This window comes from Notamacropus eugenii, chromosome 5, assembly GCF_028372415.1.
Source record: "Notamacropus eugenii isolate mMacEug1 chromosome 5, mMacEug1.pri_v2, whole genome shotgun sequence".
NCBI classification, from domain to species: domain Eukaryota; kingdom Metazoa; phylum Chordata; class Mammalia; order Diprotodontia; family Macropodidae; genus Notamacropus; species Notamacropus eugenii.
In genome coordinates, this window is record NC_092876.1 from 342,753,168 (window position 1) to 342,765,332 (window position 12,165).

General features: G+C 37.0%; 1 protein-coding gene across 4 annotated transcripts in view; it reads left to right on the plus strand.

Moving 5' to 3' along the window:
- KPNA1 (karyopherin subunit alpha 1) overlaps window positions 1-12,165 on the plus strand; it is a 93,841-nt gene that overhangs the window by 54,716 nt on the left and 26,960 nt on the right. For all 4 annotated transcript variants that reach the window (XM_072613811.1, XM_072613808.1, XM_072613810.1 and 1 more), the window contains 2 exons: window positions 9,855-9,954; window positions 11,601-11,695. In XM_072613811.1, the coding sequence (XP_072469912.1) occupies window positions 9,855-9,954; window positions 11,601-11,695 (195 nt within the window). The remainder of the gene's footprint in view (window positions 1-9,854; window positions 9,955-11,600; window positions 11,696-12,165) is intronic.

Here is a 12,165-nt window from a genome sequence, read left to right on the forward strand (position 1 = left end):
TGTAGGGTTTTCTCTCATGTGAAAAATCACTGTACAAATTAAATCACAGATCCAGCATCTTTCCTGTTCTATTTATGCAATTTCCTTAGAGCCTTATCAACTTGATAACTCATTGTTTAACAGATAAACCAAGTTTCTGAACCCACAAATTTGTAAATCAAAACTTTAGCCATGTTAACTGCATGTACAGTAGTAGCATACCATCTATAGTCTAGCTGGAAGCATTTAAGTAAGCTGTTTACCTTCATAGATTGGTGATTAAGAAGATCATCTAGAAACAGTTGTTTTAAAAAAATTGTCTAGAGAATTATAAGGAAGAATTAAAAATAACCCATTACCTTTAAGCGTGCCAGGACCTCCTCCTAGAAAGGAGAAAAAACTAGGTGAAAATCTTCCCTAGTAGTGCTTTTTTTAAAGCTCCACCTAAAGTGATCTGATTTCTCTTATTCTTTGGAAGCTAGCATCTCCTAAAGATTATTAGCAGCATTTTCAGGTTTGCTGTCATTGAATAGATTTGGTATAAAATAAGGCCCATCCTCTAGAGGCTAGTATTTCTTCTTAAGTACTATACTTGGCAATGCTAGTAGCTTATACCAGGTAAACAAATCTTCAAGGAGTTTATAGGTTCAGTGGATAGCCTTTCCTCAGTTGTAGATAAAAAGAGGCTAAAATAGTATAGCATATAATTTCAGATAACATTAAGTCTTTTAGCAACTTAGATAATTGTTAGTGTTGGACTTGGAGTGAGGAAGGCCTGAATTTGAATCTTACCTCAGACATTAGCTTTGTCACCCAGGCAAAGAACTTAACCTCTCTCACCCTCATTTTCTTCATCTAAAAAATGGGGATGCTAGTAATACTTACCTCACAGGCAGTTGTGAGGATCAAATGAGATAATGCATGCAAAGTGCTTTGAAAACCTTTCATTATATAGACTCTAGTTAGCTTAAAGTATATATAAATATAAATTAAAATATAAATTACTAAATGCTGGTATCTAATGTTTTTCAAGCAGAGTTTCTCTGATGAGGAAAGATCATCTTATAGAGAGATTTTTAAACAAATAAAACACCTAACTACGGATTAGAACTTCCTGATTCAACTTTCACCTGTTACTAGTTGTGGCTTAACTATTGTTATCCTCACCAAGGCCCAATAGTTAATTTCTCTTCTGCTTTTTAAGAATTGAAAATCTAAATGTTAGAAGGAGCATCAGAGATCATCTGCCTCAACCTGCCATCCATTATAAAAATCTATTTTATATATAATCTGCAGTCTGTTGTTGTTAGTTCTTCCTTTTAAGGATCCAGATTTTGCCCCACTCTTGCTTCTGCGTATTTGTCCTAGCAATGCTTTTTGAAGTCAGAGAGAAATTAACTTCTCTTCTAAATTACACACTCTTATATATTTGAAAACAACTTCATCTTCTGTCCTGTCATTTCTCATATGGGCTGTTTTTAGACTATATACCATACTGGTTCCTTTCTCTGGAAGTAGTTTTATTTGTAATTATCCTTCTTAAAATGCGGTATGCAGGGAGGCAGAACCATGATGGCAGAGTAGAAAGATGCACCTACTCTAGCTCTTCCCCCACAGCCCATAAAATACCTGTTAAAAAAATGACTCTAAACAAATTCTAGAGCAGCAGAAGCCACAAAATGACAGAGTGAAAGAGATTTCCAACCCAAGGTAGCCAGGAAGGCCAACAGGAAAGGTCTATCACATGGGGCATAGAGCAGAGCTCAACCCATGGAGCCCAGCCCAGGTTTGGCCATGCAGCAACCATCAGGAACAGGACAGGAGCAGGCCTTGGGGGCAGAATCCCCAGCAACAGCTGCGGTTCCCAGGTACCTCAACCCACAAATGCCAAAGAAAGCTTCAAAGGTCAGTGAGAAACCTTTTTCACCTGAGTGAGAAGGGAGCAGTGTCCTCCCCTAACCCTGGACCCAGGCAGCTGCAGCAGCAGCAGCAGCAGCTGCAGCATCCATTTTTGGAGGCCTCAGCCTAAAGACCCTGGGGGAATTGAGCTACTGATCTGGGTCTCAGCCCTGAGTGGTGGTCCTGGGGTGAGGAAGAGTGCTGGTATGGAAGAGCTGGTGGAGGTTCTGGAAAGGGAATTCAATTTGCAGAACTTGGGCAGAAAAGCTTTGGTAGGTCCCAGACCAGAGCGCAGGCCAAGAGAGGAGCAAACTCCTCTCCCTTGATTATGCCACCTTGGAGGAACTGAGAACTTACAGATTCCCAGAGTATACCCTCCTCTTGACAAAGGACTCAAAAGTCAAGTAACTCTGGTAAAATGCCCCAAAAAGGGGGAAAAAAATAAGACTATAAAAGGCTACTTTCTTGGTGAACAGGTATTTTCTTCCATCCTTTTGGATGAGGAAGAATAATGCATACTACCTGAGAAAGACATAAAAGTCAAGGCTTCTGCATCCAAAACCTCAATGGTCTCAGGTCATGGAAGAGTTCAAAAAGGATATTGAAAATCAGGTAAAAGAGATGGAAGAAAAATTGGGAAGAGAAATGAGAGTGATGCAAGAAAATCATGAAAAGCAAGTCACCAGCTTGCTAAAGGAAACCCCCAAAAAATGCTGAAGAAAATAACACCTTTAAAAATAGGCTAACTCAGTTGGCAAAAGAGGCCCAAAAAGCCAATGAGGAGAAGAATGCTTTAAATAGCATAATTAACCAAATGGAAAAAGAGGTTCAAAAGCTCACTGAAGAAAATAGTTCTTTAAAAATTAGAATGGAACATATGGAAGCTAATGACTTTATAAGAAACCAAGAAATTACAAAACAAAACCAAAAGAATGGAAAAATAGAAGACAGTGTGAAATATCTCAATAGAAAAAAACTGACCTGGAAAATAGATCCAGGAAAGACAATTTAAAAATTATGGGACTTACCTGAAAATCATGATCACAAAGAGCCTAGACATCATCTTTCATGAAATTATCAAGGAAAACTGCCCTAATATTCTAGAACCAGAGGGTAAAATAAATACTGAAAGAATCCACAGATCACCTCCTGAAAGAGATACAAAAAGATTGTAGACAAATTCCAGAGTTCCCAGGTCAAGGAGAAAATATTGCAGTCAGCTAGAATGAAACAGTTTGAGTATGTGGAAATACAATCAGGATAACAAGATCTAGCAGCTTCTATATTAAGGGATCGAAGAGCCTGGAATATGATATTCCAGAAATCAAAAGAACTAGGATTAAAACCAAGAATTATGCACCCAACAAAACTGAGCGTAATACTTCAGGGGAAAAAATGGTCATTCAATGAAATAGTGGACTTTCAAGCATTCTTGATGAAAAGACCAGAGCTGAACAGAAAATATGACTTTCAAATATGAGTCAAGAGAAGCATGAAAAGGTAAACAGGAAAGAGAAATCATAAAGGACTTACTAAAGGTGAACTGTTTACATTCCTACATGGAAAGATAATATTTGTAATGCTTGAAACTTTTCTCAGTATTTGGGTAGTTGGAGGGATTATACGTGTGTGTGTGTGTGTGTGTGTGTGTATACATATATAGACAGAGGGCACAGGGTGAGTTGAATAGGAAGGGATGATATCTAAAAAAATAAAATTGAAGTGTGAGAGAGGAATATATTGGGAGGAGAAAGGGAGAAACAGAATGGAGCAAATTATCTCTCATAAAAGAGACAAGAAAAAAGCTTTTTCAGTGGAGGGGAGAAGGGGGGAGGTGAGAGGGAAAAAATGAAGCTTCCTCTCATCACATGTGGCTTAAGGAGGGAATAACATGCACACTCAATTTGGTATGAAAATCTGTGTTACACTACAGGAAAGTAAGGGAGAAGGGGATAAGTGGGGTGGGGGGATGATAAAAAGGAGGGCAAATGGGAGGAGGGAATAAAAAGAAGTAATCACTTTAGGGGAGGGACAAGGTCTAAAGAGAGAATAGAATAAATAGGAGGAAGGATAGGATGGAGCGAAATATAATTAGTCTTTGACAACATGACTATTATAGAAGTCTTTGGGCAGCTAGGTGGTGCAGTGAATAGAGCACCAATGCAGAAGTCAGGAGGACCTGAGTTCAAATCTCACCTCAGACACTTGACACTCACTAGTTGTGTGACTTTGGGCAAGTCACTTAACCCCAGTTGCCTCATCCTGGCTCATCTCCAGTCATCCTGATGAATATCTGCTCACTGGATTCAGATGACTGGAGGAGAAGTGAGGCTGGTGACCTGCAAAGCCCTCCCTCGCTCAAAGCAAAGTCAAGTTCAAGTCACGTCATTATTTCTGTGATGACATGGTCTTCTGTAGCAATGAAAGATGAACACACATTATGGAAGTCTTTAACAAAACTACACATATATAGCCTATATTGAACTACTTGTCTTCTCAGTGGGAATGGGTGGAGAGGGAGGAAGGGAGAGAAGTTGGAATTCAAAGTTTAAGGAATGAATGTTGAGAATTGTTTTTGCATGCAACTGGGCAATAAGAAATACAGGTAATGGGGTATAGAAATCTATCTTGCCCTACAAGAAAAGGGAGAAGATGGGGATAAGGGAAGGGAGAGGTGTGATAGAAGGGAGACCAGATTGGGGGAAGGGATAATCAGAAGGCATGGTATTTTGGGGTGGCAGAGGGGAGAGATGGGGAGAAAATTTGAAAGTCAAAATCTTGTGGAAATGAATGTTGAAAACTAAAAATAAATAAATAAAAAAATTTTAAAATGTGGTGTCCAGATTTGAAATTTACCTTAGTGTGTGGTATATTTGAGGAATTCAAGAAACTTAAAGCCTCACAGTAAGTTTATCTAGCTACGGGTTTTATTAATAGTATACAAACCACTAGTAGAACACTAATACAACATGAACACAAGGCATATTTGCTCTCTGCCTCATGGCCATCCCCAGGTTCCTACGTTGGCATGCTTCTTGGAAATGAAATTTCTTACACATGCATGTAATCCTAGGCAAACAACTCTGTCCATTCAATTCACTGGTTCTGGATGACTTAAAGATTTTCAGGAGCAGTACAATTTTATCTTGATGTGAACAGCGTTATCCTGAGATGCTCCATCTTACAATAGAAAGAATAAAGGAGGACTAAATAAGTGTTGATCAGCAAGCAAAGAATAAATCTAGAAAAGACAGAGAAGACAAATAATAAAAATAAGGGAAAGCTTTAGAAAGAGGTACAATGAAACTTTAAAAACTAATGAACAAAAAGAAGAGGAGAGGAAGGGGGCTTCTTCTTGACAACTGAGAGGAAAAAAAGAGGAGAATAAATAAAAGCAAGCAAGGAAAAGGAACTTGAAAAAGGCTAACAAACAGGAGGCAGGGGTTTGGGGGTCTCCAAGGTGAGGGGGAGAGAACCAGTGGGAACAAGGCCGACTTAAACTATAGATTAAGCTAAGGTAACCAAAGAGACTGTGTTTGCAGCAGAAGACAGGGGAAAAAAATCCTAATTTGGGTGTGGAGGGGAGATGTTAGTAACATAGTGAAAAATATAAACCCAATTTTCATGATTTTAAATGTGAGTAGATTAAATGTTCCAATAGAATGAAAGAGTAACAGATTGGATAAGAAAATGAAATCCTACAAACATATCGCTTACAAAAAGTGCATTATTAAAGTCATAAAATAAAAACGAGGGGCAAGAAAATAATTTGTATCAAGTGAATCCAAAAAGTGCAGGAATTTCGATTAATGCTAATCTGAAAAAGCAAAAACAAACATTCAGAACGAAAACAGATAAACCAAGAAACTATATTATGCTGAAAGGAAGCGTAGACAACACACCAGTATCAGTATTATACTTAGAAGCTCCAAATGCTTTTGCCTTTAAATTCATAAAGAAAACATGAAATGAGCTACAAAGAGACGTAGACAGTAACACATTGGTAATAGGAGGCTTCAGTGTTCCTCTCCCGGTGTTGGATAAGTGTAACAGAAAGATAAATGAAAGGGAAATTTTAGAACTGAACAAATTACTTTAGAAACCATTTACATTTTGGCAATAATAATATAAATTAGCATCATTTCATAAAAACAGCATAAAAACATTTCATAAAAATAAGGAAAGCCATGTTTATACTAAATTTTGTCAGGCAAGTCAGATCATCTTGAGACCATTTAAGGAGTAAAGTGAAAGACTTGTGAAGTAGGACAAGACCTATCAGTGTAACAAATTAGTTTCCTTGTTGTTGACATTGGAACCTTATTTTGCTACTTGAGGAATCTAAAATGACACCCAGAAAAAGATGGGAATAGTAGTTGGACTACACGTACAAGGGGGAGACCTATCCTTCTGGTCATAAAACCAAAGGGGCTTTGAGGGATTGATTCTCAAGATGTTTTGAAGAGGGAGATACAGTATCAGACAATTGGAATAATCATGGATATTATTATTACCAAAAAAAAAAAAAAAAAGCAATCAAGATCAGCAATAACTATAGAACCATGTTTCTGTTTCCCATCTCACCAAATCTTTTTTAGAATGATTGGTATGTGTAGGAAAAACGTTCTTGATCATGGTATGAAAAGGGAACAGATAGTCTTTTGTAAACTATTTTTGACAGCAGACCACATCTTTATAGTTATGTAATTGACTGCAAATTCTTCAGGTGAGAAACCAACTGTCCTGGATATAAATTGTTTCAGGATTCTCTCAGTACATAAGGCCCATCCAGTTGGAGTCTAAACATAATTTTCTAGGTTTTCCTTTCTGTGTAGGACACAGCAAAATTTCTTTAAGTGTCCTATTACCATAGATCTCTATGCAAATTTTTTCTGGTCATTTTTCCAGAGGACATCAGATATATATCCACTAATGGATCCCTGCCACTTCAATGCTACTCCTACTGGAATAAAGCTCACTTAGTAACAGAACAAGTAGCCTCAGTTAAATCAAGTAAGCCCAGAACAAGGGACTTGGAAAAGCTCTCAAGAATGGGATTAAGCACTAAGGATTGTTTACCTGGGGTTTCAGGAAGTCAGAAAAACTTTGCCCTAAGGCCTTGCAATTTACATAAGCTTCTCACAATAAAGCAAGCAAGCAGTCTAAGTCTGTTTAAACAGAAAAAGAAAATAATGAGTATTTCTCAACAAGGCACCAGGATTTTTGTGATGCAAGGCCATATTTTTTACTATTGTTTACAAGATTAATAGTAAAGTGCTTAAATATTTAAGAAAACAGATGCTAAAGTCTACAAAAATCATCTCACAGGAACCTGACTTGTAAGGGAAACAGACACCCAAAGAACTATACAATTACAGCCTGAAGTGGGAAGAGGGGAATTGACGATTTTTCTCAAGTGGATCCCAAAAGCCAGGGCATGTAAAAATTTTAAGTCCTGGGTGAAGGATTTCTCCCAAGGGGGGAGAGGGGTCCTTGCAAATAAGTACATACAAAGGGCAAAATTTCATCCCCGTTAAGACCCCACATGTAATTATTACTGTCTGACCTCTTTCTTCCATTGCAGTGCTAACTGACTCTCTTGCTAAAAGTTTTAGGAATAGGTCTGGTACTCCTGAGGGAGTTGGGGGTGTCTTTCTCTTAATATTTTTGGTTCAAGCCTCCATTTTTGGTGTGTCTTCCTCTCCATGTTAACTGCTGGTGGTTAATGCTTCATTTATATTTAATCAGCTAACATAAATTAGCTTTTATTAGGGGATATTTAATTTACAGAGATAACTAGATCAGGAGTATGCACATTTTCAGCCCATATCTGGAGGAGCACACTGTCCACTACATGTTCTACTTTGATCCCTGGGGAGAGTGGTCTTCCCAGCATTTGCCCCACCAGGCTCAATTCCAAATATGATATAGTGTCTGGATGAGACCTATATATTAGTTATCATTGGACTTGGTCATTAAGATTATTCCTTAGAGCCTCAATGATGGAATCGTTTTTTGATAAACCCATCATGAACCCTACTTTGGACCTCCTCGTGGCTTTGGCCCCTGACATTTTGAAGTTAATCAGGATTAGAGCCATCCCTAACTGCTAAAGAGAAAGCGACAAAGAGCAAGAGGTCCACATTTCTGGTCTATATGTTGGCTTCAAATGGGAAGCACCCAAAACCAGTCCCTTCATGGCATTATGCTTCACCAGAGTACTGGCCAGGAAGGAATCAAACCAAAGATACTTACAGCTCTAGGTAACCTTTTTAATGCATCCAAATTATGGCTATGCAACCAGTCAAAAAAGTTCTTTGTCATGTAGCAGAACCAGTCAGAGAATGTCTGTCATTATTCTAGGACTCTCTCAGGTCATCATGTCTGTATGGAGGCAGGCTCTTCTGCTTCTACCATGTGGAGGATTAAGTCACCCAAGCATGTTGATGCCTGCTCATTAACCTTCCATTTCTGTTTAATATTTCATCCCCTTCTCTGATAACGTGTAAAAGCAGTTCTTAACATTTTTTTTAAATTTGAGTTTCTGATTCTTCCCCTTCCTCTCCCATTGAGAAGGCACATGTGCAGTTGTACATATGTCCATATTAGTCATGTTGTGAAAGAAAACAGACAAAAAACCTCTAGAAAAAATAAACAAGTATGCTTTGATCTACATTCAAACTCCGTTGGTTCTTTCTTTGGAGGTAGATAGCATTTTTCATCGCAAGACCTTTGAAATTGTCTTAGATCATTGTATTGCTGACATTTGTCTGCTGTTTTAAAAAGGTATTGATTGAGTAGATCAAAATGCACTTTTCAGAGCTAATCTCCAACAAGGTGTCTATTATACCTCTAAAAATATGGTCTTGAGAGCCTTCCTCAGAATTGATTTTCAGTGATTCTAAATAGGCTGCTCGTTGTGCCACATAGAAAAGATCACCATCTAGAGGTAACTTCACTGAACTACAGGCAAACATGTGATACTTAAATCATAAGAAAAGTATTGAGTGGGTATGTGATTGGCTCTTACTGTACGTAGTCAATCACTGTGTATGTCAAAGTTCATTTGGAAGTTTTGAAACCTGGAATCTTTACAGCCACATTTATGATATACTCTACATAGACTTTATTCATGTCAACCTGATAAATACTCAGATTGAAGTTTTGGTAAATGTTTCACATCAATTCTTCAAAAAAACCTTTTAAATGACCATTCATCTAGCAAGCAGTTATCAAATACATTCTGTATTCATGGTATTGGGTTTAGTGCTAGTAAATATAAACATGAATAAGATATGTACTCACTTCCTTCAAGGAACTCGCAATCTATTGGGGAGACATACCAATACTTGTGTTACAATCGGGTAAATTGGTTGTAGTGTGAGTAGAGAAAGGTCTAAGACACATCTTTCTTTTTTATAATAGAACTGAATTGAAAAAGTGTCAAGTAAACAGTAACTATTAAAGTGAAGGAAACCTACCTGAAAGCCCTCTTTTTTTCTGATCTGACTTCTTGTGCTTAGCTTGTTTTCTCTCTATTATTTTTCAATGTCTACAGTTTGGCTGTAGTATTCTTGGTGGAAATCACTTCCTAAGGTTCCTTGAGCATCTAATTGAAAGGATAACAATAGGAAAAAGACTCTGATTTCCTTCATAAAGGAAACTTTCAAAGGAAAGTCAGCAACTTTTCCACAATTTGTAGTGTTATAGGGATACATAAAACATGGAGAGGTTAAGTGATTTGTCCAGGGTCATGTAGCTAATCTACATCAGAGGCAGGACTTGAACTCAGATCTTGTTATATGTTTTAATTTAAAACAAGTTAAACCTAGCTCCATGTGATTATCTATAGTTGCATTATTTATGCTTTTAAATTTTTCTTTAAAAACTTTTAGTGAACCTGCACTAGTATGTTCATTTAGTTTTCCTCTGAAAACTATTATTTGGTTATATTTGGAATTTGTGTGTTATTCCAGGGTGGTGTCATTACCTCTGATATGATTGAAATGATATTTTCCAATAGCCCAGAGCAGCAACTTTCAGCAACCCAGAAGTTTAGAAAACTACTTTCAAAAGGTAAGTTATGAATCTATTATAAGTATATATTTTATACATATTTCCATAGTATGACTTTCACAAAGCACATTCTTTACTATAGATCAACATATTTTGAACTGCCCTCTTATCAGAAGAAAAAAACATATAATTTATAATCCATGCTTACAGTCTTACTTTTCCCACTTTGATTAGACTGGATGTAACCAAGATGTTTTTGTCTCATTTCTAACCTACTGCATAAAAGACCACTTGATTGGAGTAGCATTCAACAACTCATTTAAATTTAAGAGATCTTGACTCTCCTTTTAGCCTCATTCACTTTTTTGATGAAAAATAAGAGATCATGTGAAAGGAAAGTAATTTCCAATTTTGATGTACTTAATTTGCCACTGAAGCAGCTAGTTTAGAACTGAAAATATTTAGTCAAATTGTCAGAGGTTTTAATGGTCTGAGTGTGTGTTGTTTGGTCAATTCCACATAATTAACTAGGGTTGAATGAGGTTTTGTCCCTGACTCAAATAAGTCTTAGAATTTTAGAGTTGGAATAAACATTAATGGTCATTTAGTCTAAACTCTCATACAGTGCAGGACAAGGCAGGGAATAAATGCTTTATTAAGGAAACAGCATCAGTATTAGAAGAAAGTCTTGATTAGTGTGTGACACTAAGAACTTTGCATCTTTTAAAGGAGAGACCAGCAGTCGTAGAAGTGGTGAAATCAGAGAGGAGAACTCTGATATCTGCCCTCTACCTTCTCCAGTATAAAGGGAGTGGGTCAGTCCCAGGAGCAAGGAATACTAAATAAGTTAGAGTTCCAAGGTTGGTGTGATCTTGCAAGATGATGAGTTTCTGGAGACCATGATGAAGTCCTGATGAGTGCAGCTGATGAGAAGTTATGAGATAGATGGCTGCCCTAGGTACCTTCCTTAAATAGAGGATCTGGGAGGAACTCTCTGTTTTCTGCCATTTCCAGGCAGATGGAGGGAAGAAGCCCAGGGTCACATATCCTTCTCAGTTCTCCAGTTTTCTCATATATTAATATCTCAGTATTAGTATGGGAAAACAGTCTGGTGCACCAGAATAACTACTGTTTTTAGAATGAAAGGACAGGGCTTCAAAACTTGTCTGTGCCTTATACTTCCTAGTGACCTTGGGCAAATCACTTAACCTCCTTTGACCTCAACTTCATCTGTTAAATGAAGGGATTAGATTAGATTGCCTCCAAGGCCCCTTCCAGCTCTAAATCTATGATCTATCATTCCAATAAAAAGTAATAGCACCATTATTTATAAAATCAAGGGGTTAGAATAGATGATCCCCTTCTAGCACTAAAGTTTTATATTTCTTCTATATGATTTTGAAATTAGATTTCTGTTCCCAAAAATGACCAGAACTCATTTGCTAAAGCTTCATTACTAGTATAAAATTTCTCTATTTCATTTAGTAGTGAACCTTTCAAAGGGAAAACAAAGGAATGAGGAAAACATTATGGAATACTTTAGAGCTACTCTTTCTCTCCATATATATAATATGTATGTGTATATGTATATATACACAGACGTATGTGTACACACACCTATATGCACATATACATATATAAACATACATACAAATTAAAGGTTAAACTTTTTTCCTTTTTTTTTTTTTTCCCCTTGGGGGAAATAGAACCTAATCCTCCAATTGATGAAGTCATCAGTACACCAGGAGTGGTGGCCAGGTTTGTGGAGTTCCTCAAACGAAAAGAGAACTGTACATTACAGGTAGGAACTTTTCTTCACTTTTTTATGTATTACTTCAGAGTGAAAGAACATCGTTGGCACACTGAAAACTATAGTTTTGCTAGTATTCACACTCCACTTTTGTCATTAGAGTTAACTTCTTTTTGAGTTGATAACTATGTATCAGTTTGTGCAATTATTTGCTAAAAAGTCTTAAAAATCCTTAGGGAAGTATTTGTGGTAGAGGAAACCTTTATCATGGAACATTTGTTTGTATTGTCTCATCTTCGATTTATAGTTGTCACAGACATAAAAGGGAGTCTAAAATTACTGTTATTGAGTTACTAGTGGCTACTTAGTATTCTTGGTCTGACTACCATGCTATTGCAGTATCAGGAAACTCTGGTTTCTATATTGGATTATTTCCCCATTGAAAGAGTAATTCATAGAACTTGTCTTTTGATATCCCAGTCCATACATGATACAAGAGCATTAATTAATAGATATTTATC